Source organism: Callithrix jacchus, chromosome 8, assembly GCF_049354715.1.
Source record: "Callithrix jacchus isolate 240 chromosome 8, calJac240_pri, whole genome shotgun sequence".
Taxonomy (NCBI): Eukaryota; Metazoa; Chordata; class Mammalia; order Primates; family Cebidae; genus Callithrix; species Callithrix jacchus.
Genome location: NC_133509.1, coordinates 58,524,022 through 58,544,619, shown reverse-complemented (window position 1 = coordinate 58,544,619; position 20,598 = coordinate 58,524,022). Strand labels below are relative to the sequence as shown.

Below are 20,598 nucleotides of genomic sequence, written 5' to 3'. Positions count from 1 at the left end.
CCTCGTTTTACAGACTAGGAAGTCGAGCTTCAGGGGAGTGACGTGGCTTCTCCGCTGGCTCCACGAAGAAAGCGGGATAGGGAAGACCAAGACCATCGGGCCCACACAGACTCAGCGGCCAACTCAACTCAGCCGGTAGAGGGCGCAAGGCGCTGAACGCGCCTGCTCCGCCGCGGCGTGGCCTTCTGACGCGCCGTCACACTTCCCTCTGTGGCTGCCCATTGGCCGCCTCTTACCGCCCTTTTCCGGGGCAAGAGTAGCTAGTCACGGAGCCGGAAATAAGGCACCGTCGGGCTCGAGACAGCGGCGGCGTTTAAAGCTGGGCGACCCGGTGCCGTTGGAGACAGCCAGCTTCGCCACTCAGGCTCCTCCAGCTCGAGCAGAATCCCCCCGCGCAGAACTCTGGGTGCCTACGGAAGGGAGCCGAGCCAAATCGCAAACTACCCAGAGCCGACTGATCCGTACCACAGAGCGTTGCCAGAAGCCCCGCCCCTAGGAGTGATCGGGAAGCCTCACTCATCCGGGTGAGGGACCGCCTCAGGGCGGAGCCCGCCGGCCATGGCTACGCCCCCGGGGACCGGTCCTGCAGCTCTGCGCTTCGCCGCCGCAGCTAGCTGGCGGGTAGTGCGCGGCCGCTGTGTGGAGCATTTTCCGCGAGTACTGGAGTTTCTGCAATCTCTGCGCGCTGTTGCCCCTGGCTTGGTTCGCTACCGGCACCACGAACGCCTTTGTATGGGCCTAAAGGCCAAGGTATTGGAGCAAGTAGGACCTGGAAGGGGAAAGAAAGGGGCGGGATGCGAGGACCTGACAAGGGCACACAAATTGGGGATGAGACTAGTTGGAAAAAGTCACCTTGCCCCGAGGTGGGGATTCTGAATTCAGTACCGTACAGGTGGTGGTGGAGCTGATCCTGCAGGGCCGGCCTTGGGCCCAAGTCCTGACTGCCCTGAATCACCACTTTCCAGAATCTGGACCTGTAGTGCGGGACCCCAAGGCTGTGAGTAATCCCTGGAACAAGCCCTGACCCCAGTTACACTTGGTGCAATAAAGTTGCTCCTCCTGTCTACCGGATTTTGGTGCTGACTTGTCTGATATCCTCAACAGACAAAGCAGGATCTGAGGAAGATTTTGGAGGCACGGGAAACTTTTTGTCAGCAGGTGAAGCAGCTGTCAGACGATCCTGTGGATTTGGCCTCGAAGCTGCAGGTGAGACTGGTTGAAGGCTGTTAGGTGGCTCCTATTTTCTCTAACCCCCCCCCTTTTTTTTTTTTTTTTGAGTCTCACTCTCCCCCAGGCTGGAGTGCAGTGCCGCTATCTCAGCTCACTACAACCTCTGCCTCCCAGGTTCAAGCAATTCTCTTGCCTCAGCCTCCAGAGTAGCTGGGATTGTAGATGCCCAGCTAATTTTTATATTTTAGTAGAGATGGGGTTTCACTATGTTGGCCGGGCTAGTCCTTGAACTCCTGACCTCAAGTGATCCGCCTGCCTTAGGCTCCCAAAGTGCCGGAATTACAGGCATGAGCCACCATGCCTGGCCACTAACCCACTTTTGACCTCCTACTCTCCCTGCTGCAGGAACTTGAACAAGAGTATGGGGAACCCTTTCTGGCTGCCATGGAAAAGCTGCTATTTGAATACTTGTGTCAGCTAGAGAAAGCACTGCCTACACCGCAGGCACAGCAGGTTTTGTTGGGGCAAAACATGTAAGGGCAGAGTGTGGGGTGGTTGTATCAAGGACGGTGGTCTTCATACCTCTATCCCTGCCCACAGCTTCAGGATGTGTTGAGTTGGATGCAGCCTGGAGTCTCTAGCACCTCTTCTCTTGCCTGGAGCCAATATGGCGTGGACATGGGGTGGCCGCTTCCAGGTACTAGGAATTTGGAGGTGTAGTGTTAAGCATGAGATCTTTTGAGGCAGCCTATTGGAATAGTTTCATGGGCTCCAGGCATAAGAAACCAGTTACTCTTGTTACTTTCTGTTCTCTTTATAAGGGGCCTCATTTTCTTTTTCAGAGTGCTCTATTACTGACTCAATGAACCTGGCTGAGCCCATGGAACAGAATCCTCCTCTGCAACAAAGACTAGCACTCCACAATCCTCTGCCCAAAGCCAAGCCTGGCCCATATCTTCCTCAGGGACCATCTTCAAGGACACACCCAGAACCTCTAGCTGGCCACCACTTCAATCTGGCCCCTCTAGGCCAACGAAGAGTACACTCCCAGTGGGTGTCTGCTAGGGGAGGCCATAAGGAGCGCCCCACAGTCATGCTGTTTCCCTTTAGGAATCTGGGCTCAGCAACCCAGCACACATCTAAGCCTGAGAGCAAGAAAGAACATGCGATATGCACAGCAGACCTAGCCATGAGCACAAGAGCAGCCCCCACTGGGAAGTCTAAGAGTCCAAGCCAGACCCTGAGGGGAAGGGCTCTGAAGGAGAACCCAGTTGACTTGCCTGCCACAGAGCAAAAGGAGTGAGTGGAACAGAGTTAATTCTCCTTACTAGGAGCACATTCTTTGCCTGCCTTCCTTTCACCCTATTCTCTTTGCTTGCTCTCACCTCAGGAATTGCTTGGATTGCTACATGGACCCCCTGAGATTATCATTATTACCTCCTAGGGCCAGGAAGCCAGGTAGGTAGTCTGAGTCAGGATTGGATAACAGCCTCCTCTCTTGGGGACTCTCAAGAGCCTGTGTTCATCTAGAGGTAGTAGTTTGATTCTGGTTTCCCTCCTACAGTGTGTACTCCATCTCTGTGCAGCAACGTCATTACCATAGGGGACTTGGTTTTAGACTCTGATGAGGAAGAAAATGGCCAGGGGGAAGGAAAGGTGAGTAGGAAGGAGCAGAAAGCTGGGGAAGTGGATGGGCAGAACAGGACTGAGAAATCCATATGCTTCAGAATTCAGAGGGCTCAGGCAATGGTTTCATTTGGTGGGATTTGCCTGCTCCCTTCTCTACAGGAGTCTCTGGAAAACTATCAGAAGACAAAGTTTGACACCCTGATCCCCACTTTGTATGAATACCTCCCCTCTTCTGGCTATAGTACCATGCCTTTCTATGACTGGAGAGATAGCTCTAAACCCCTGTGATAGAACTAAAGTGCCCTCTGTATTCTGCCTGTCTCCTGCCTCCTCGGTTCTGCAAGTAGTTTAGTAGGAATGAAGTGGAAGTCCAGGCTTGGATTGCCTGACTCCACTGCTAAAAATACTTTGTAATGCTTAATAATTAAACTTCAGATTTGTTAAAATACTGCCTTGATGTGAGGGAGGGGAATTAAGGTTTCCATAAGGTCAGCATAAGGCATGCCTTAGAAACAGCTGGCCCTTCCAGACTGGAAGGATCCCTTTGCCTTTTTTACTTCCCTTGGTAAGTGTTGTTCAGCTGTGCCCAGAAGGGTTAACAAGGTTGAGAGCCAGGAAGAGATCCTTTTGCTATTCCGGAAATATGTGTCCTAATGCCAGAATATACTTTGTAAATTCTCATGCTTTCAGATTATCTGGGGGTGGTGGCACTAGAATGGAGATACTTCATGGGAATAATACTCATTGTCCTTGAACCCACTGGGTCACTGACCCTACCGCCACCCACTCTGGAGCAGCAGCCAGATGCTAGCCTTGTACAGAAAGCCCCAGCATCTATTTACAGTCAATGAGCTCTTTCTTTATTGAGGTATTTCAAATATACTTCTGAGCTTTTTAGATATGTGAAGGTCCCATTTAGTGAAGCTGATTAACAAAACATGATTCTAAAAGCCTGCCTCCTCTAAACCAAAGCCATGTAAAAAATTTATGTATCAATCAGCATCTTTTCCTTTTAATAATCTTCAGGTGTCGGATCCCCAGATTCCCATTTGATTATCTTGCGTCATTTTCTCAGACTTTTCTTCCTTGCTTCCTCCCCAGTGAGTGCCTTGGGCATTTTGTGTGTGCAGATAGCGAAGTACAGAGTTACTGCAGGAGCCCTCAGGAGTGAGCCAACAGGAAATGACAAGGTAGTACAGAGCTGCTGTAGCTGGGATAGGTGAGGAGCCCACTTGGGATGCCCCATGGTAGAACACTGGTGTCTTGGGAGGGCAGAACTGCTCAGATCTAGCTCACATCACTGAAGATTGGATTCACCTGCTGGGTGACTCGGATGAATGTAGTTCTCCTGCTCAACTCTTTGAGCTTAGCTGCTCCCACATAGGTACACGTAGAGCGGATCCCTCCTAGGATGTCTCGGATGGTATGTTCTACATCGCCTTTAAAAGGAACTTCCACTGTCTTTCCCTCTGAGGCTCTTAAAGTAAAAAAAAAAAAAAAAAAAAAAACTTCTGGATTCTGTGAGCCCAGGGACTTTTCCCCAGACCCTGGCATTGAGCCCCAGTTCACCATCCTTCTCAGAGAACTGTACCATCTCCCTCCCAACAGCCATGAGTTCTGCCTCCATACTATTACCAAGTTCCTGAGCTACCACACATACCTGTACTCAGCCACACCCCCAGAATACTTCTTCATGGCCATTTCAGAACTCATTCCATAGAAGAGCTTGTACTTCTTGCCATCCCTCTCGATAAGCTCACCACCTGACTCACTATGCCCAGCCAGCATGCCACCCAGCATCACGAAGTCAGCTCCTGCACCTGCCACCATCATGGAGGAGGGAAAGAGATTATTAATATGGCCAAGGTGCCCGCATGGCCACCCTCAAAAGCAACTCACACCACATTCTCAGTCCTGACAGATTCCAGCCTCTTCCTGGTTGTGATTCCCTAGCTGACCCACAATCCATGCAGGCCTCATCTGCTCTGGCTTCTATTCCTTAGTGAGTATGATTTCCCCAAGATTTAAAAAAGAGGCTCTGGAGAGTCCCTGCCTGGCACTTGCTTTCTCCTTTTGCTGTTTTCACCATCATCATCTGGTCATTTCATTTTACTGTGCCCAGCTAAACAAGACTCATTTCATGTGTGCCAAGAGCAAAGATCTCCAACTTTAATGGGAGTAATTATCTCCTGGGAAGCTGTACAAAATAAAAAATGCAGATTTGCTGCCCTATTCCTCAGAGCCTAGTATTTTTTTAGGTCTGGGTGGGGCTCAGGAGTCTGCACTGTGCAACAATCTAGGAGATGATCAGATGGCCATTGCCCACACTTGGAGAGTTTCAGATGTCCCCTGCTGGCCACCCCAGGTGATACCATAGACTTCAGAGTCACTAATTCATATTATGAAAGAATCTGAATGACTTTCTGAGCCTCTCTTACCCTGACCCTAGACCCTCAGAGGAGACTCATCCTCTTATAAAGAATAATCCTTCTGTGCCCTCAGGCTTCTTACCAAAAGCCTTGGCCACATCCCCAGGACAGCTGCAACCTCCATCCTGCAAAGTAAGGAGCATTATGAACACACAGCATTGATTTTCTAAGCCCTCAGTGATGTCCCAACAACCCAACTCAAAGCCAACAAGAACCCAGGAATTCTAGTCCATCTCTGCCACCTCCATACCCTGCAGAAAACCCAGTTCATACCCTACCCTGTCCTTGGGCCTTACTGAAATGATGTGGCCTTTGAGGCCATGGGCAGCATCTGCACACTCCATCACAGCACTGAGCTGTGGATAACCCACTCCAGTTTTCTTCCGAGTAGTACATACAGAGCCTAGGAAGAACATGACAAGGGTGAGAATAATGTGCTCCATAGGTATTTGCCACTGAAGGGGTCACCAGTGGCCCAGGTGAACCAGCTTACCTGGCCCAATTCCCACTTTGATGATGTCAGCCCCAGAGAGGATTAGCTCTTCTACCATCTCTCCTGTTACCACATTCCCTGCCTGAGACAGAGCAATTGAAATACAGCATCCTTAGGGCCAGAAACAGGTCATGTATTGTCATATACCATATGCCTGGATCATGACTTTCCAACATTATTTCTAAGAAAGGATACTTCAGTCCCCTCTACTGGGCCTTCTGAGGGCTTTTACACTAGCCACTTTAGAGAACCCTGCTCCCTACCCATTCCCCCAACACCAAGCCAAAGTAGGGAGTGAGTGGCCAATGTCACCACTGAACCTAGGGTAAAGCCAACATCCAGGATGCACTTTTCCTAAGACAACAAGGTGCTATGATCAACAGGGACACGTGAAGTGGCATGGAGGAGCATTCAGTGAGGCAAAGGGAACTACTGGACCAGGCTCACATCTGATTTAAAGTAGATTTATCTCCCATTCCTCAAGAGACCAAACATACTCTGTTAAGCCATTCTGTCATAGAACCTGTCTGTCTTCAGGAAAAGGGAGAAGGCATGGTACTGTAGGCTGAAGACCCATTTGACCAGTTGTACTGGCTTCTGATGGTCAGTAGACACACCCCTCAATGAAGAAAATGGGGGCCTGCCATCACTCTGCTAAGGTTGTAAGAAAATAAATCATTGTTGGCTGGGTGCGGTGGCTCAATGCCTATAATCCCAGCACTTTGGGAGGCCGAGGCGGGTGGATCACAAGGTCAAGAGATTGAGACCATCCTGGTCAACAAGGACAAAAATTAGCTGGGCATGGTGGTACGCACCTGTAGTCCCAGCTACTCGGGAGGCTGAGGCAGGAGAATTGCTTGAACCCAGAAGGCGGAGATTGCAGTGAGCCGAGATCGTGCCATTGCACTCCAGTCTGGGTAACAACAGCGAAACTCCGTCTCAAAAAAAAAAAGAAATAATTGTTTATGTGACCCCTTTTATGTGATTGTAGTATGTGTCCATTTCAGTGGGCAGATGTCTATGTGCCACAGGTATGTACAGTGCATAGATGTTCCATCATGGTTTGGTGAGTGATGTCAGGGACACTAGATTTACAAAGACTATGAACCAAGCATTAGAGATACTGCACTGGCCAAATAAATGGACATTTTAAGCTTAGAACTATGGATAATCATCCAGCATCATGATTAAATGGACTAGGAATATCGTAATGCAGCAGAGAACTGGACTGATGTAGCAAAACGGAAAGGCAGTAAAGTGGAAAGATAAAAAGCACCGACTATAATAGAAACATACCATGATGGTGTGCTGGGGGAAGCGCTTCCGTACATCTTTTACAAATTCAACGAAGTGTTCAGAGTAGCCATTTGCCACATCCAGGCATATATAGTTCACCTGGGGAATAGCATCCAGGATCTGTTCCAGCTGCTCAAAGTCAGAAGAGCCTGTGCCAGAGCTGGCAGCCAGATACTATGGGATAAACAGGACCATTGGCCTATCAGAGATGATCTGGTGAGCAGCCAATGGGTCAGTGATGAGGGTTTGTCCCTAGAAAGCCAAAATATAATTGCTGGAAAACTAGGATAAGGAAGGGAGCAGGGTAGGCCCAGTGTTACCTCAAGACAGTCAGGATTCTGGCTAGCAAATTCTTGCCACTGATCGAGGCTGTAGTGCTTATGGACAGCAGTGAAGAGAGAGAACTGGGGAAAAGAAAAAGAAGCATCAAAAGAAAGAAAACTTCATTAAGGTCTCTTTCTAGAAACAGACCTATTCTCTCTGAGAGAGGAAATAATTGAAGCTGGGGAGGAAACAACTGGAAGAAGTCAGGTTGAATTGGGATTTGAGTTCAAACTTTCTTCTCCCTACAAATACTGGTAGGGCTTTTTACCATAAGCTAGTACTTGTCAGATATTCCCACCAAAGTACTGAGTGATCTATGATTTCATCTGCCAGCACATTTACTGCTTCTGACTTTAAAGGTGACAAGCTGTTGGTGCAGTGGGACAGGCAGTAGACATGAAAGAACCATGAAGAAGTTGGATGGAGCCTGTGCTTCTCTGCTGTGACTCAGCCCCTCCTCCTACGGTAACCCAGGACTAAACTATTTTTGGTTAGGTTCTCATTCATTTACCAGCAGTAATTCAGCAGGTCTGGATGCCCACAAAAGGCAATGCCTTAAGGTTGATAAGAGCGGATAAGGTGCTACCCTATCTCCATCTCTAGTGGAAAAAAGGACAGATTTCCTAGTTGAGGACATGGATCAAGCTAAAAAATGTTTCATTCAATCAATTTTAATAAAGTTCAAGGATATAATGACTCATCAAGTTCATATTCTCTAGCTCAACAAATGGCGAACAATATCTCAATAGCTGGAGAAAGGCATTCAAAAGCTATTATGAATGCTGGTGTTTGTGCTTTACATGTCTACATGCAAACAGACAAGAGACAGCAGTTGGCTGAGACAGCACAAAGACATCTGACAGAAAATGCAAGGAAGACATGTATTAGCAATAAGCAAGTGCCCTACATATGTACTCAGAGATCAACACTAGCTCAAGCTGATACTGAATTCTGCTTTCTCAACATTCTACCATCAACATACTGGTAAGCAGAGAAAAATCCCTATAGGATAGAAGTCAGCAGACATTAGAGATACACTGGCATAGTGTGGCATGATGAGCACATCAAATTACATACCAAGCTTAGAAAAAGAAGTTTGCTTGCATCCAACCTTTTTATTACTATGAGACTTGGCTCTATCTCTAAAATCTGATTTCTTTACCTCTCATCAGCAACACTGAAAGCCAGGCTCAACATAAAGCATCAAGACAATCCCCAAAAAGGTTCATGTATTACAGCATGTCGGCTGACTGTGCAGTCAGAGTCGCCATTTCTGAACTCTGCTGGTCAGGGCAGATGGACAATGGGCAACACCAAGATTCCTAAGCAGTTACTGAATGGCAATAAAAATAAAGTAAAAATAAAACTGCATAACTATCAACCTCAAAGAAATGACAAGACATTCCACAAAGACACAGCAATCAAAAATAGAAAAAAGGATATGAACTCCTTAAGACTAACGAGCCACAAACAGTAGCAGAATCAACCAGGGCTACACAGATCAACCAGCAGAGTGCGTATATTCTTAAAGTGCCCAGATAACTTTCTACCTTCTCGGCAACAAGCATAGAGGCAGGTATTAGTACTGACAGGAGCAGCATCTTCCATTTCAAAGTGAACAACTTGTATATAAGAAAAACACATCCCATTTGGGGTACATCCCAGAAATTCCTAGGAACCTAGGACTTAAAGAAGAGGAAGATTAAAAAAAGAAAAAAGAATGGCAGAATTATTCTTTTATTAATGAATTGTTCTTATTAAAGAATAATCAAAAGAAAATAAGTTCCTTCTCCTAGGATCTTCTAGTTAGGAATTTTGAATGCTTAAACTGTGGTTTCTGGACTAAAACAGTGAATGCTTAATGTGGACAACTGTGTAACTGAAGAGATGCATGTGACTGGGAAGGGGTGACCTGGGTGGTGGGAAAGTTGGCAAGGTGTACAAACTGCTAGACAGGACAAAAGGGAAAATTCTATTCATGTATCAGAAAAATGGGGCAAAACGTAGCTCTGAATCTCACTAATTCAGATGGCCTTTTGAACTGAAAGGGATTTAGTAGTGGGAAAAAACTAAATTAGAGCATCCTGACTGCTAACTGCCAGAGAGCTGACTGGGCATGGGGGTGGGGATGCAAACACCTCTGCAGTCAGCTGGGATAACGACACCAATAGGGATGGGGCACGAGGAAAGCCCTACCTTACAGAGAACCCTGGCCATCTCAAAGGTGCCCACAGTATCCATATTGGCAGCAATGATGGGAACGCCAGTGTACGTCTGCTTTGAGTTCCGAAATGAAAAGGATCTTGTGAGATCCACCTGCAGATATGAAGAGGAAACTGAGCATTTCATTAATCCAAAAAACGTACCGTATTAGGGCAAGGGCAGGCGTCTTTCTTGGTTGTGGCCCACCAGGAGCATGGAGTCAAGAAACAGCAAGTAGAGAGGCTTGCTCACCTCACTTCGAGACTTAAGGGTACTGCGTTTGGGCCTCAAAAGGACGTCCTTGAAGTCCAGTTTCACATCATTGTCGATATGAGGCATGGCGCCTAGCCTCGGGGTAGCGATGAATCTGAGGGCTGGAAGGCAGGAGGTCATAAGGACCAATCTTCCGCTGGGGTTTAACGCCCCGTTACGGCTGGCAGCCTCTGCTTTCTTAAGTCGTGGAAGGTCGGGCAAACGCCGAAGTGTGGTTCCTGAAGCCTGTCACCTCGACCCATCCCGTGGCTGCGATTACCCTAGGGGTCTCCATCCCAGGTACTGTTTGTTGGAAAGAAGAGCTGGGAAAGGGTTGTGAGAGACCCTGACGGTGCATTCCTTACCCCGCTACACTTCCTTCTTCTATCCCTGCAAAGAGCAATGAGACAAGAGGCTGATTTAGGGGGACGAACGAACGTGGGCGACGGGGGGCGGGGAGGGTTCATAACCAGCTTCTGGAATAGGGGTACTCACTTCCTGTTGCCTTGGTCCCGGTGGCAGTTGACCAAAGACCACCTTGCTTAGCGACTAGCCTCGTGCAATACCGCTGAGCCTTCTGGGCCACGCCAACAGGCCCCTCTAGCTACCGGCAAGAACTACTAGGCGACGAATTCCAGCTTCGGCGACGGCCGGGCGAGGCCTTCTGGGTAACAGAGTTCACGCACTGAGGTCGCTGTTGGATCCGAGGTAAGGGAGACTACAACTCCCACAGTGAAATGGGAGGGACCGCCCCTTGGCACGATGGGAGATGTAGTTCGTTCTGCCCCAGCTTTTCGCTAACTCGGGCTCGCTAGGGACTCTCAGAATCGCAGAGTTCTCGTCTCCGCTGTAGCTAAACTGGATGCCTCGTTTTTATTTACAACGTCACGGAACCGAAACACAGGAGCACTCCTGAGCCTTTCCGGAACCCAGTGGAAAGCGGGGGGCGGGGTGGGGGGAGGGAGAGGGTGGAGCCAGACAGTGACCCGGAAGCAGAAGTGGCCCTCGCAGGCAGAGTGCTGGAAAGCGGCAGCGGCGACCTGAGTGATAGGAGCAGCAATTTATCCGTGTGCAGTCCCAAACTGGAAAGAAGATGCTAATTAAAGTGAAGGTGGGAGCACCTCCAGCCTCGCCAGGACGCAGTAGTGCTGGGCTGGTAGCTGTGCCTTACGGGAGACGTGGGGAAGGAAAACCACGCCTTTCCAGAGCCTGGAGGGCGCTGACAGCATTAGGGCTCCGCGCGAGGGGTGATGGGAAATAGGGGGACCTAGAAGGGCTTTGAGAGCGGGGCCCAGGTCCCACCTACCGACCCTGGGGTCTTTTGCCGTCCCTGCTTTTTTTGCCAGAACTCTGTTGTCACCCAGAAGGGATTAACTTTTGTAGGATCTCACTATTCGAACCACCGCAGTCATAGAGAAGGCCTAGCAGCGGCTTGACTCCCCCTTCTCTCAGATTCTGGGAATAAGCGTTGCTCTCCATTCTTCATTCCCAGGTTACCTGCTTCTCCCAGTCCCTAACGTAGGCTGCCTCCGAGCACAGCCCTAAAACGTTAGGCCGGGGAAACCGGGGCCTCCCAGGGGCTAGACTATGAGCCTTTACTGGTGGTTGCCAAGGTGTGGTATCTCAGCCGTCCTACAGGAGCCAAAGAGGGGAGTGTGTTCAGTCAGCACCTGCCTTTCTGAGCCTGGCATCCTGGACCAGCCTCACTTCCTTGACAGAGGCAGGTTAGTTACTGCTGCCCTAGTTCTTGGTACTAGCCTTGGTTTCCTTCATCTGCATCTCTCAACTCCCATGGTGGCTCTTCACCAGTTTCCAGCCCTTACTAGTCCTAGTGCTGTTTCCTCTTTTGTGCCTTCAGACGGACAGACGCCCTGACCTCCCCCACTCCAAAAGAAACAACTGCTGACAAATGATGAAGTCCAATGCTAGTTGGGCCTTTTTGTAGCTAAGTAAATCTGTCGTTATTTCATCAGCTTCTTAGTATATTTTCCGTACTTAACAGTCATTCTTAACCTTCTCTTCTCCAGTCCTTCCAAACTATTTCTCAACCTTCTCTTCCCCAGTCCTTCCCAGCTACTTCTTAGCTAAGGTGTGAGGCCAAGTATTAAAATAGTATGTTAAAGATGATTGTTTTTCAAACTTTGAGTAGCGACCTATGTAAGAGTCGTGACATCAATTTAATAGGTGAATGGATCACTGCCACCATTAATAAAAGAAAATAGGCTGGGCTCGGTGGCTAACGCCTGAAACCCCAGCACTTTGGGAGGCCAAGGCAGGCCGGTCACTTGAGCCCAGGAGTTCGAGACCATCCTGGGCAACATGGCGAAACTCCGTCTCTACAATAAATACCAAAAATTAGCCGAGGGTGTGGGTGCACGCCTGTAGGTCCAGCTATTTGGGAGGCTGAGATGGGAGGATTGATTGAGCCTGGGATGTCAAGGCCCTGGTGAGCAGTGATGGCACCACTGCACTCCAGACCCTGTCTCAAAATAAAAGGCCAGGTGCGGTGGCTCACACCTGTAATCACAGCGCTTTGGGAGGCCGCGCGGTGGACCGATCACCTGAGGTCAGAAGTTCAAGACCAAGCTGGCCAACATGGTGAAATCCTGTCTCTACTAATAATACAAAAATTAGCCAGGTGTGGTGACGGGTGCCTGAAATCCCAGTTACTCGGCAGGCTGAGGCAGGAGAATTGCTTGAACCTGAGAGGTGGGGGTTGCAGTGAGCCCAGATTGAGTCATGGAACTCCAGCCTGGGCAACGAGAGTGAAACACCTTCTCCAAAAAAAAAGAAAAGAGAGAGAAGAAAGGGAAATATCAGTATAGTGCTAGGTAAGGATATTGTTTTGTGAATTTTTTTTTTTTTTTTTGAGTTGGAGTCTCGCCCTGTGGCCAGGCTGGAGTGCAGTGGCACAATCTCAGCTCACTACAACCTCCGCCTTCCTGGATTCAAGCTGTTCTGCTTCAGCCTTCCAAGTAGCTGAGACTACAGGCACACACCACCATGCCCAGCTAATTTTTGTATTTTTAGCAGAGACAGGATTTCACCATGTTTGTGTTAGACACATGAAAAATTTGCTATTTGTGATATGCTCTGAAACTTCAATTCTAAGTTGATTTCATAACCCACTGATGGGTTAAGACCTGCAGTTTAAAAAATAGTGTTGGAAAAAAAATCAATGCTGTGTGTGGAAACTTGAAAAAAGAAATACGGTGTCCTATCACCTGTGGTCTTGCTAAAATGCTGATTATGATTCTGTGGGTCTAGGATGGGGCACAAGTTTCTGCATTTCTCACAAACACCCAGGTCATGTTGAATGTCTGAGAACTACACTTTGAATAGCAAGATTCTAGATTTTGGCTGTTTCTTTGAATCCATATTTATCTAATACTTCTCCAAAATTTGAGACAGGTTCTCACTGTCACCCAGGCTTAAAGTGCAGCTTTTTTGTTTGTTTGTTTTTGGGTTTGTTTTTTTTCAAGTTGGAGTCTCACTCTGCCACCCAGGCTAGAGTGCAGTGGCGTGATCTCGGCTTACTGCAACCTCCGCCTCCTGGATTCAAGTGTTTCTCCTGCCTCAGCCTCCTAAGTAGCTGGAACTACAGGCACCCGCCACCACACCTGGCTAACTTTTGTATTTTTAGTAGAGATGGGGTTTCATCATGTTGGCTAGGCTGGTATTGAATGCCTGACCTCAGGTGATTTGCCCACCTCGGCCTCCCAAAGTGCTGAAATTACAGGCATGAGCCACCGCACCCAGTCTTACTTGTTTTTGTTTTGAGACATTCTCACTGTCTCACTACTCAGGCTGGATTGTAGTGGTGTGATCTCAGCTCACTGCAGCCTCCATCTCTCAGGCTCAAGGGATCCTCCCAACTCAGCCTCCCCAGTAGCTGGGCTTACAGGTGTATGCCACTGCACCTGGCTGATTTTCTGTATTTTTAGTAGAGACGGGGTTTCACCACATTGCCCAGGCTGGTCTCAAACTCCTGAGCTCAAGCTATCCGCCTGCCTTGGCCTCCCAAAGTGCTGGGATTACAGGCATGAGCTACCACGCCTGGCCAAATTATTCATTTTCAACTGCTGTCTCTGTATAGCTGACTTCTTCCATATTTTTCTGTAAGATTTTACAATTTGTCCTAATTTAAATCTTCTCTTGTCACCTTGTCTCTGTGGTACTAAAATTAAGTATATAATCTTCTGTCATAAACCATATCCCAATACCAGTCTCATATGTTAATCCCATCAATCGCTCAGGTGTCTGGAATACAATTCTTTAGAGTGATGTAAAATTACATGGTCCTTTTATAGGACCTAATTTTTCAGTTAAAAACCTCTTTGTTTCATTTTTCTTTCCATTTTCATTACCCTTATTCTGGTCTGGGGTCTTATTTATATCTTTATTTCTCCAATACTTTCAATCAGGTTGTCCTACTGTCATAAAGTAGAGAGTCTAAACTAAGAGATGATGTACAAAACCATAATGTACAGGTCTTCCTTGAGCTTCTTTTTCATTATATAATGTCCTAACCCCAGATCCTTCATTGATTTCCTCATTGCAGATTACTTTGGCAACTGTCTTTACTATGTGAACCAGTTTTCTCATTCATGTTTTTTAACATACAATAAGATGTACAGTTCTTGAGGGTTTAGTTCAGTGAGTTTGTTGTTGTTGTTGTTGTTGTTGTTGTTGTCGTCGTCGTCGTCGTCGTCGTCGTTGTGGTCGTCGTTGTTTTGAGATGGTATTTCCCTCTGCCGCCCAGGCTGGAGTGCAATGGGGTGGTCTTGGCTCACTGCAACCTCCGCCACCTGGGTTCAAGTGATTCTCCTGCATCGGCCTTTTGAGTAGCTGACACTACAAGCATGTGCCACCATACCCAGCTAATTTTTATATTTTTAGTAGAAACGGGGTTTCACCATGTTGGCCAGGATGGTCTCTATCTCTTAAACTTGTGATCCGCCCGCCTCGATCTCCCAAAGTGCTGAGATTACTACAGGCGTGAGCCACTGTACCCGACTAGTTCAGTGCCTTTTTAACAATAGCATACATTCATGTAATTACAAAATATAAACATTTGTATTCCTACCCCTCAAGAGTTTCATAGATTAGTTTTACTTGTTTTAGAATTTTATATAAATGGAAGTATACAATGTACAGTTTTTGTATCTGGCTCCTTTCAGTCAGTGTAATGTCTGTTGTATGTATCTGTGGTTTATTCCTTTTTTTTTTTTTTTGAGACAGTGTTTCACTTTTGTTGCCCAGTTTGGAGTGCAATGGTGCTATCTCAGCTCACTGCAATCTCTGCCTCCTGGGTTCAAGCGATTCTACTGCCTCAGCCTCCCAGGTAGCTGGGATTACAGGCATGTGCCATGCCCGGCTAATTTTTTGTATTTTTAGTAGAGACGGGGTTTCTCCATATTGGTCAGGCTGGTCTTGAACTCCCGGCCTCAGGTGATCTACCCACCTCGGCCTCCCAAAGTGCTGGGATTACAGGCATAAGCTACCGCACCGGGCTGGTTTATTCCTTCTTATTACTGAATAATACTCATTGAATGGAATACTATTGATGGATAATTTGTTTAGCCATTCTTCTGTTGATGGGAGTTTGAGTTATCTCCAGTTTCTGGCTATTATGAATAAGGCTTCTATAAACATTGTTATGCAAGTCTTTCTGTGAACATATGTTTCAGTCCCTTTGGATAAATACCTAAGCACAAAATAGCGAGGTCATATGGTAGATATATGTAACTTTAAAAGGAAACCAACATGTTTTACCATTTTATATTCCCACTTGCAGTGTATGAGCATTCCAGTTGCTCTGTACCCTTACTAGCTAGTACCCTTGCAGCACCATAAAAATCCTGATGTCAGTCATTTTTATTTTGGCTATTAGTGTTATAATGCTGCATAATATAAATTAAAACACTATATATATAGTGTTATATAATGTTATCTCATTCCAGGCTTAAATTGATGACACTGATTTTCATTCACCATAGCACTTTGTTATTACCCCTTGGTGTTTGCACAATAGCGCACTTCCTTATTTTTTTATATTTAATTTATTTTTATTTTATTTTATTTTTATTTTTGAGACAGTCTCCCTCTGTTGCCCAGACTGGAGTGCGGTGGCACAGTCTCGGCTCACTGTAACTTCCAGCTTCATTCAAGCGATTCTCCTGTCTCAGCCTCCTGAGTAGCTGGAACTACAGGCATGTGCCACCACTCCCAGCTAATTTTTTGTACTTTTGGTAGAGACAGAATTTTGCCCTGTTGGCCAGGCTGGTCTCAAGCTCCTGACCTCAAGTGATCCATCTGCCTCAGCCTCCCAAAGTGCTGGGATTACAGGCATGTACCACCACACCCAGGTAATTTTTTTTGTATTTTTAGTAGAGACTGGGTTTCACCATGTTAGCCAGTCTGATCTTGAACTCCTGACCTCATATGGTGTGCCCACCTCGGCCTCCCAAAATGCTGGAATGATAAGTGTGAGCCACCGCACCCAGCTTAGGTTCATCTTATACTTGTTAAAATAGCATTGAATATGTCAGATCACAGTGTGATACATCAAGAATGTCTTCTAAAATTGTTCAGTTACTTTAAAACAGCTTTAATTATGGACAGGTTCAAACACAACAGCAAAGAGAAGGGTGTATGTTTGGAACAAGTTCAATGTATAAATCTTCTTTTTCAATTACAAATTATGAAATGTAAATATAGGTCTAGTATTTATTTGGGATGAAAATTTACCATTTGATTTTTTTTTTTTTTTCTGAGATAGGGCCTCACGCTGTCCCCCAAGCTGGAATGCAGTGGCACAGTCACCCCACTACAGCCTTGAACTCCTGGGCTTGGGCAGTCCTGCCTCAGCCTTCTGAGTACTCTGTTGCTAGGACTACAGGCTTGTGCCACTGCGCCTGGCTGATTTTATGGTAGAGATGGGGATCTCACCATGTTCCCAGGCTGGTTTCAAAACTCCAGGGCACAAGCACTATTCCCACTTCCCCCTCCCAAAGTGCTGAGGTGGGAGGGTTGTTTGAGCCCAGGAGGTCAAGGCTGCAGTAAGCCAGGATCACCACTGTACTCCTGCCTGGGTGACAGAGTGAGACCCTGTCTCTTAAAAAATACTCAATGACTGCTTATGTGTCAAACACTGGGAAAGTTTAACACTTAAACAATTAGCTGTAATTGGTATATTAATATTGGAAGTATTAATAAAGTATACTGGGAACTGGTCTACACATTATACAGGAGGAGATCTTATATGAAAGGGGTCTTGAAGTTTGGAGAAGGAGCAGGGGAGGATATTGCAACAAGGAAAACAGTAGAAGCAAAGAAATGCCTGTAAATTAGATGAGTATGGTGTTCGTGGCCTGGATCATTGTAGACTAATGCAGATAGAGCTTTAAGAGCAGGAGGAATGGGAGATGAGAATGCGTGGAACACAGCATTTGTGATGGCATAATCAGTATAATTATTGTGTTTGGGTATCACAAGCCCTTAACCTATGGCAGAAGTCAAGAAGATAAGAACCGCAGGCAGGCAAGGTGGCTCAAGCCTGTAATCCCAGCACTTTGGGAGGCCAAGGCGGGTGGATCACGAGGTCAAGAGATCGAGACCATCCTGGTCAACATGGTGAAACCCCGTCTCTACTAAAAATACAAAAAATTAGCTGGTGGCACGTGCCTGTAATCCCAGCTACTCAGGAGGCTGAGGCAGGAGAATTGCCTGAACCCAGGAGGCGGAGGTTGCAGTGAGCCGAGATCACGCCATTGCACTCCAGCCTGGGTAACAAGAGCGAAACTCCGTCTCAAAAAAAAAAAAAAAGAGCTGTAATTTAGGATTTAGGTAGACATCTATAAAGATATGGGGATGCGATGTTGACTTCTAGTCTTTTTTTCTTTTTTTTTTTCCAGGGAGTGGGGGGTTTGACAGTGTCTTCCCCTGTTACCCAGGCTGGAGTACAGTGGCACAATCATGGCTTACTGTTGCTGCCTCTAACTTCTGGACTCAAGTGATCCTCCCACCTCAGCCTCCTAAGTATCTGGTACTACAGGCATACACCACTGTACTCAGCTATTTTTTTTTTTTTTTTTTTTTTTTTTTTTTTTTTTGGTCCAGACTGGTCTGGAACTCCTAGGCTCAAGTGATCCTCCCACCTTGGTCTCCCAAAGCCTTAGGATTACAGGTGTGAGCCACCATGCCCAGCCAATTCTAGTGTTTTTGAAAAATTGCTTAGAGGTGATTTCTGGTGTCCTCAAGAATTATTTGAATTATCTTAATATTAATTTTTAGCACTGATATTTATAACAGAACAAGGTCCTTCTGGCTTTTTTTAGATGCCTTTCCAGCCACAGTCGCTCATGCCTGTAATCCCATCACTTTGGGGGGCTGAGGAGGGCAGATCACCTGAGGTCAGAAGTTCGAGACCAGCCTGACCAACATGGAGAAAACCCATGTCTACTAAAAATACAAAATTAGCTGGGTTTAGTGGTGCATGCCTGTAATCCCACCTACTCAGGAGGCTGAGGCAAGAGAATCGCTTGAACCCGGGAGGCAGAGGTTGTAGAGAGCTGAGATCACACTGTTGCACTCCATCCTGGGCAACAAGAATGAAACTCTGTCTCAAAATAAGTAAATAAAAGATACCTTTCATTGCCATATCATCCAAAAGAATGCCAATATTCTCACTGATTTTGGGGGACGGGAGAGGCAATGGAAGATGACTCACGGGATTATGGGAATCAGATGATTCAATGAATCTTGCTCTATCAAAGTTGTTTACAGCCTAAAAATATTTGATGAATGTAGGTATGTTCAAAGCCTTCTAATTCTCCAAAGCAGTGCTGCTGAGAATATGCATCTCTCAGAAGGCAGTGGATCCCAAAGACCAAGATAGGATGTTTTACCTAAAAGACACATTGTACATTGGGCTTTAGGACTCATGAAAGAAACCCTTGCCTGTTTCAGACGCTGACCGGAAAGGAAATTGAGATTGACATTGAACCTACAGATAAGGTGATGCATGCCCAACTTCTTTTCGTATACTTCTTGACGTGTATATTTGTTTGCGTATGCTTATGAATTTGGTCCTTTTGATCTCATGCTGTCTGCATAGCCCTTGTTCTTTCCATTTCCATGGTCCTACCCCTGAGCAGCTCCTGACTACTTGTCTCTCTAAAGGTGGAGCGAATCAAGGAGCGTGTGGAGGAGAAGGAGGGAATCCCTCCACAACAGCAGAGACTCATCTACAGTGGCAAACAGATGTGAGTTTGGAGTGAGAATGACAGCATGGCGATCTTCTGTGAAGATGAGAGGGGCCACATACTGAGGTGGATCAGGCCTGCCTTTTGTTTTTGGTGCCTTAGACCCTTTGGCAATCTGGTGAAACCTCTAAGCCCCTTCTCAGAATAAGATTTTTTCAGGCATAAAACAAAATATATAGAATTACAAAGAAAACTAATTATATTGAAATACAATTATCAAAATACTAAAACAAATTTGCAATATAGTGAATATAGTGATATATGTGATTTTTTATTAATACATGAGATCTAATAGCAGGTCTAATATGGCCATAATTTTGAAATATTTTCAAGATACCTACAAACAATTATGATATGAAAATAGCTAATTTCTATTGTTAACAAGTTAATGTACTGCTAATATTGCTGTAGTTCTTGGCCTATGTTTAAAGTTAGAAGAAATGTTAAATTTTAGTTGTGGGTTAGTAAAAATAAAGATGGGATTTTTTTTTTCCTTATTCAAGTTCACAGACTCCAAAAGAGATCCATGAAATTTAGGTTAAGAACTCCTGTTCTGGCTAGGCGCAGTGGCTCATGCCTGTAATCCTAGCACTTTGGGAGGCTGATGAGGGCGGATCACCTGAGGTCAGGAATTTGAGATCAGCCTGGCCAACATGGTGAAACCCTGTCTCTACTAAAAATAGAAAAATTCGCCGAGTGTAATGGTGGGTGTCTGTAATCCTAGATACTCAGGAGGCTGAGGCAGGAGAATCACTTGAACCCAGGAGGCAGAGGCTGTAGTGAGCCAAGACTGCACCACTGCACTCCAGCCTAGGTGACAGAGACTGTCTCAAATACAAAATAAAACAAAATAACTGTTCTAAGGCTTTTTTTTTTTTTTTGGCTTCCTTTTCCTGCAGGAATGATGAGAAAACAGCAGCTGATTACAAGATTTTAGGTGGTTCAGTCCTCCACCTCGTGTTGGCTCTGAGAGGAGGAGGTGGTGGTCTAAGGCAGTGATGGACCCTCCATTTTACCTTCTTACCCTGTCGCTCATAATGAGGCATCATATATCCTCTCACTCTCTGGGACACCAGAGCCACTGCCCCCTCCCCTGGATACCCAGTAATGTATGTCTACTGGTGGGAGACTATGAGGACCCCAGGATGCAGTATTCCTGGCCCAGAGGGACCTTGCTGGCTATTGGGTGTTAGTTTGCAGTACTGTGTGCTTCCCTCTCTTATGGCTGTGTCCCTGATTGTCAATAAAATATTTCCTGGCCTCCTGGAATCTTTCTTCTGTTGTATAAGCTGACTGAAATAAAAATGTACCTAATGCTTACTCAGTTAGAACAGGCTGAAGGAGCAGGACAATGGAAGGGATGGTGTTCCCCCACCACCCCCGCGAGACGGAGTTTCACTGTTGTTACCCAGACTGGAGTGCCATGGCACGATCTCGGCTCACCGCAACCTCTGCCCTCTGGATTCAAGCAATTCTCCTGCCTCAGCCTCCCGAGTAACTGGGACTACAGGTGCACACCACCATGCCCAGCTAATTT

The 20,598-nt window shown here is 46.5% G+C and overlaps 3 protein-coding genes across 12 annotated transcripts; 2 read left to right on the top strand and 1 right to left on the bottom strand.

The window, feature by feature from the left end:
* Window positions 1-288: 288 nt before the first annotated feature.
* TINF2 (TERF1 interacting nuclear factor 2) lies at window positions 289-8,035 on the top strand. Of its 3 annotated transcripts, none has more exons than XM_035260209.3 (9): window positions 289-750; window positions 893-997; window positions 1,105-1,206; window positions 1,576-1,683; window positions 1,771-1,867; window positions 2,013-2,469; window positions 2,561-2,628; window positions 2,735-2,826; window positions 7,701-8,035. In XM_035260209.3, exons 1-9 carry the CDS (start codon window positions 559-561, stop codon window positions 7,785-7,787), a joined length of 1,308 nt encoding a protein of 435 aa, XP_035116100.1. In that variant the 5' UTR covers window positions 289-558; the 3' UTR covers window positions 7,788-8,035. The 3 variants fall into 3 exon arrangements, with proteins under 3 accessions (XP_035116100.1, XP_002807259.1, XP_035116101.1); XM_002807213.6 differs by lacking the exon at window positions 7,701-8,035 and adding an exon at window positions 2,959-3,245; XM_035260210.3 differs by lacking the exon at window positions 2,735-2,826.
* GMPR2 (guanosine monophosphate reductase 2) lies at window positions 3,637-10,461 on the bottom strand. 8 transcript variants are annotated; one of them, XM_002753669.5, is made up of 11 exons: window positions 10,291-10,461; window positions 10,161-10,185; window positions 9,796-9,917; window positions 9,538-9,657; window positions 7,338-7,421; window positions 7,018-7,191; window positions 5,722-5,803; window positions 5,525-5,631; window positions 5,311-5,353; window positions 4,460-4,619; window positions 3,637-4,276 (listed from the first exon to the last, which is right to left on the bottom strand). In XM_002753669.5, exons 3-11 carry the CDS (start codon window positions 9,880-9,882, stop codon window positions 4,087-4,089), a joined length of 1,047 nt encoding a protein of 348 aa, XP_002753715.1. In that variant the 5' UTR covers window positions 9,883-9,917; window positions 10,161-10,185; window positions 10,291-10,461; the 3' UTR covers window positions 3,637-4,086. The 8 variants fall into 8 exon arrangements, with proteins under 8 accessions (XP_002753715.1, XP_078190747.1, XP_009004070.1 ...); XM_078334621.1 differs by having other exon boundaries at window positions 7,018-7,116; XM_009005822.3 differs by having other exon boundaries at window positions 9,796-10,185.
* Window positions 10,462-10,789: 328 nt separating this feature from the next.
* On the top strand, window positions 10,790-20,330 carry NEDD8 (NEDD8 ubiquitin like modifier). The gene is made up of 4 exons (XM_009005821.5): window positions 10,790-10,906; window positions 18,766-18,813; window positions 18,979-19,061; window positions 19,961-20,330. The coding sequence occupies exons 1-4, from the start codon at window positions 10,889-10,891 to the stop codon at window positions 20,058-20,060; spliced, it is 249 nt and encodes an 82-aa protein (XP_009004069.1). The 5' UTR covers window positions 10,790-10,888; the 3' UTR covers window positions 20,061-20,330.
* The last annotated feature ends 268 nt before the right edge of the window (window positions 20,331-20,598 follow it).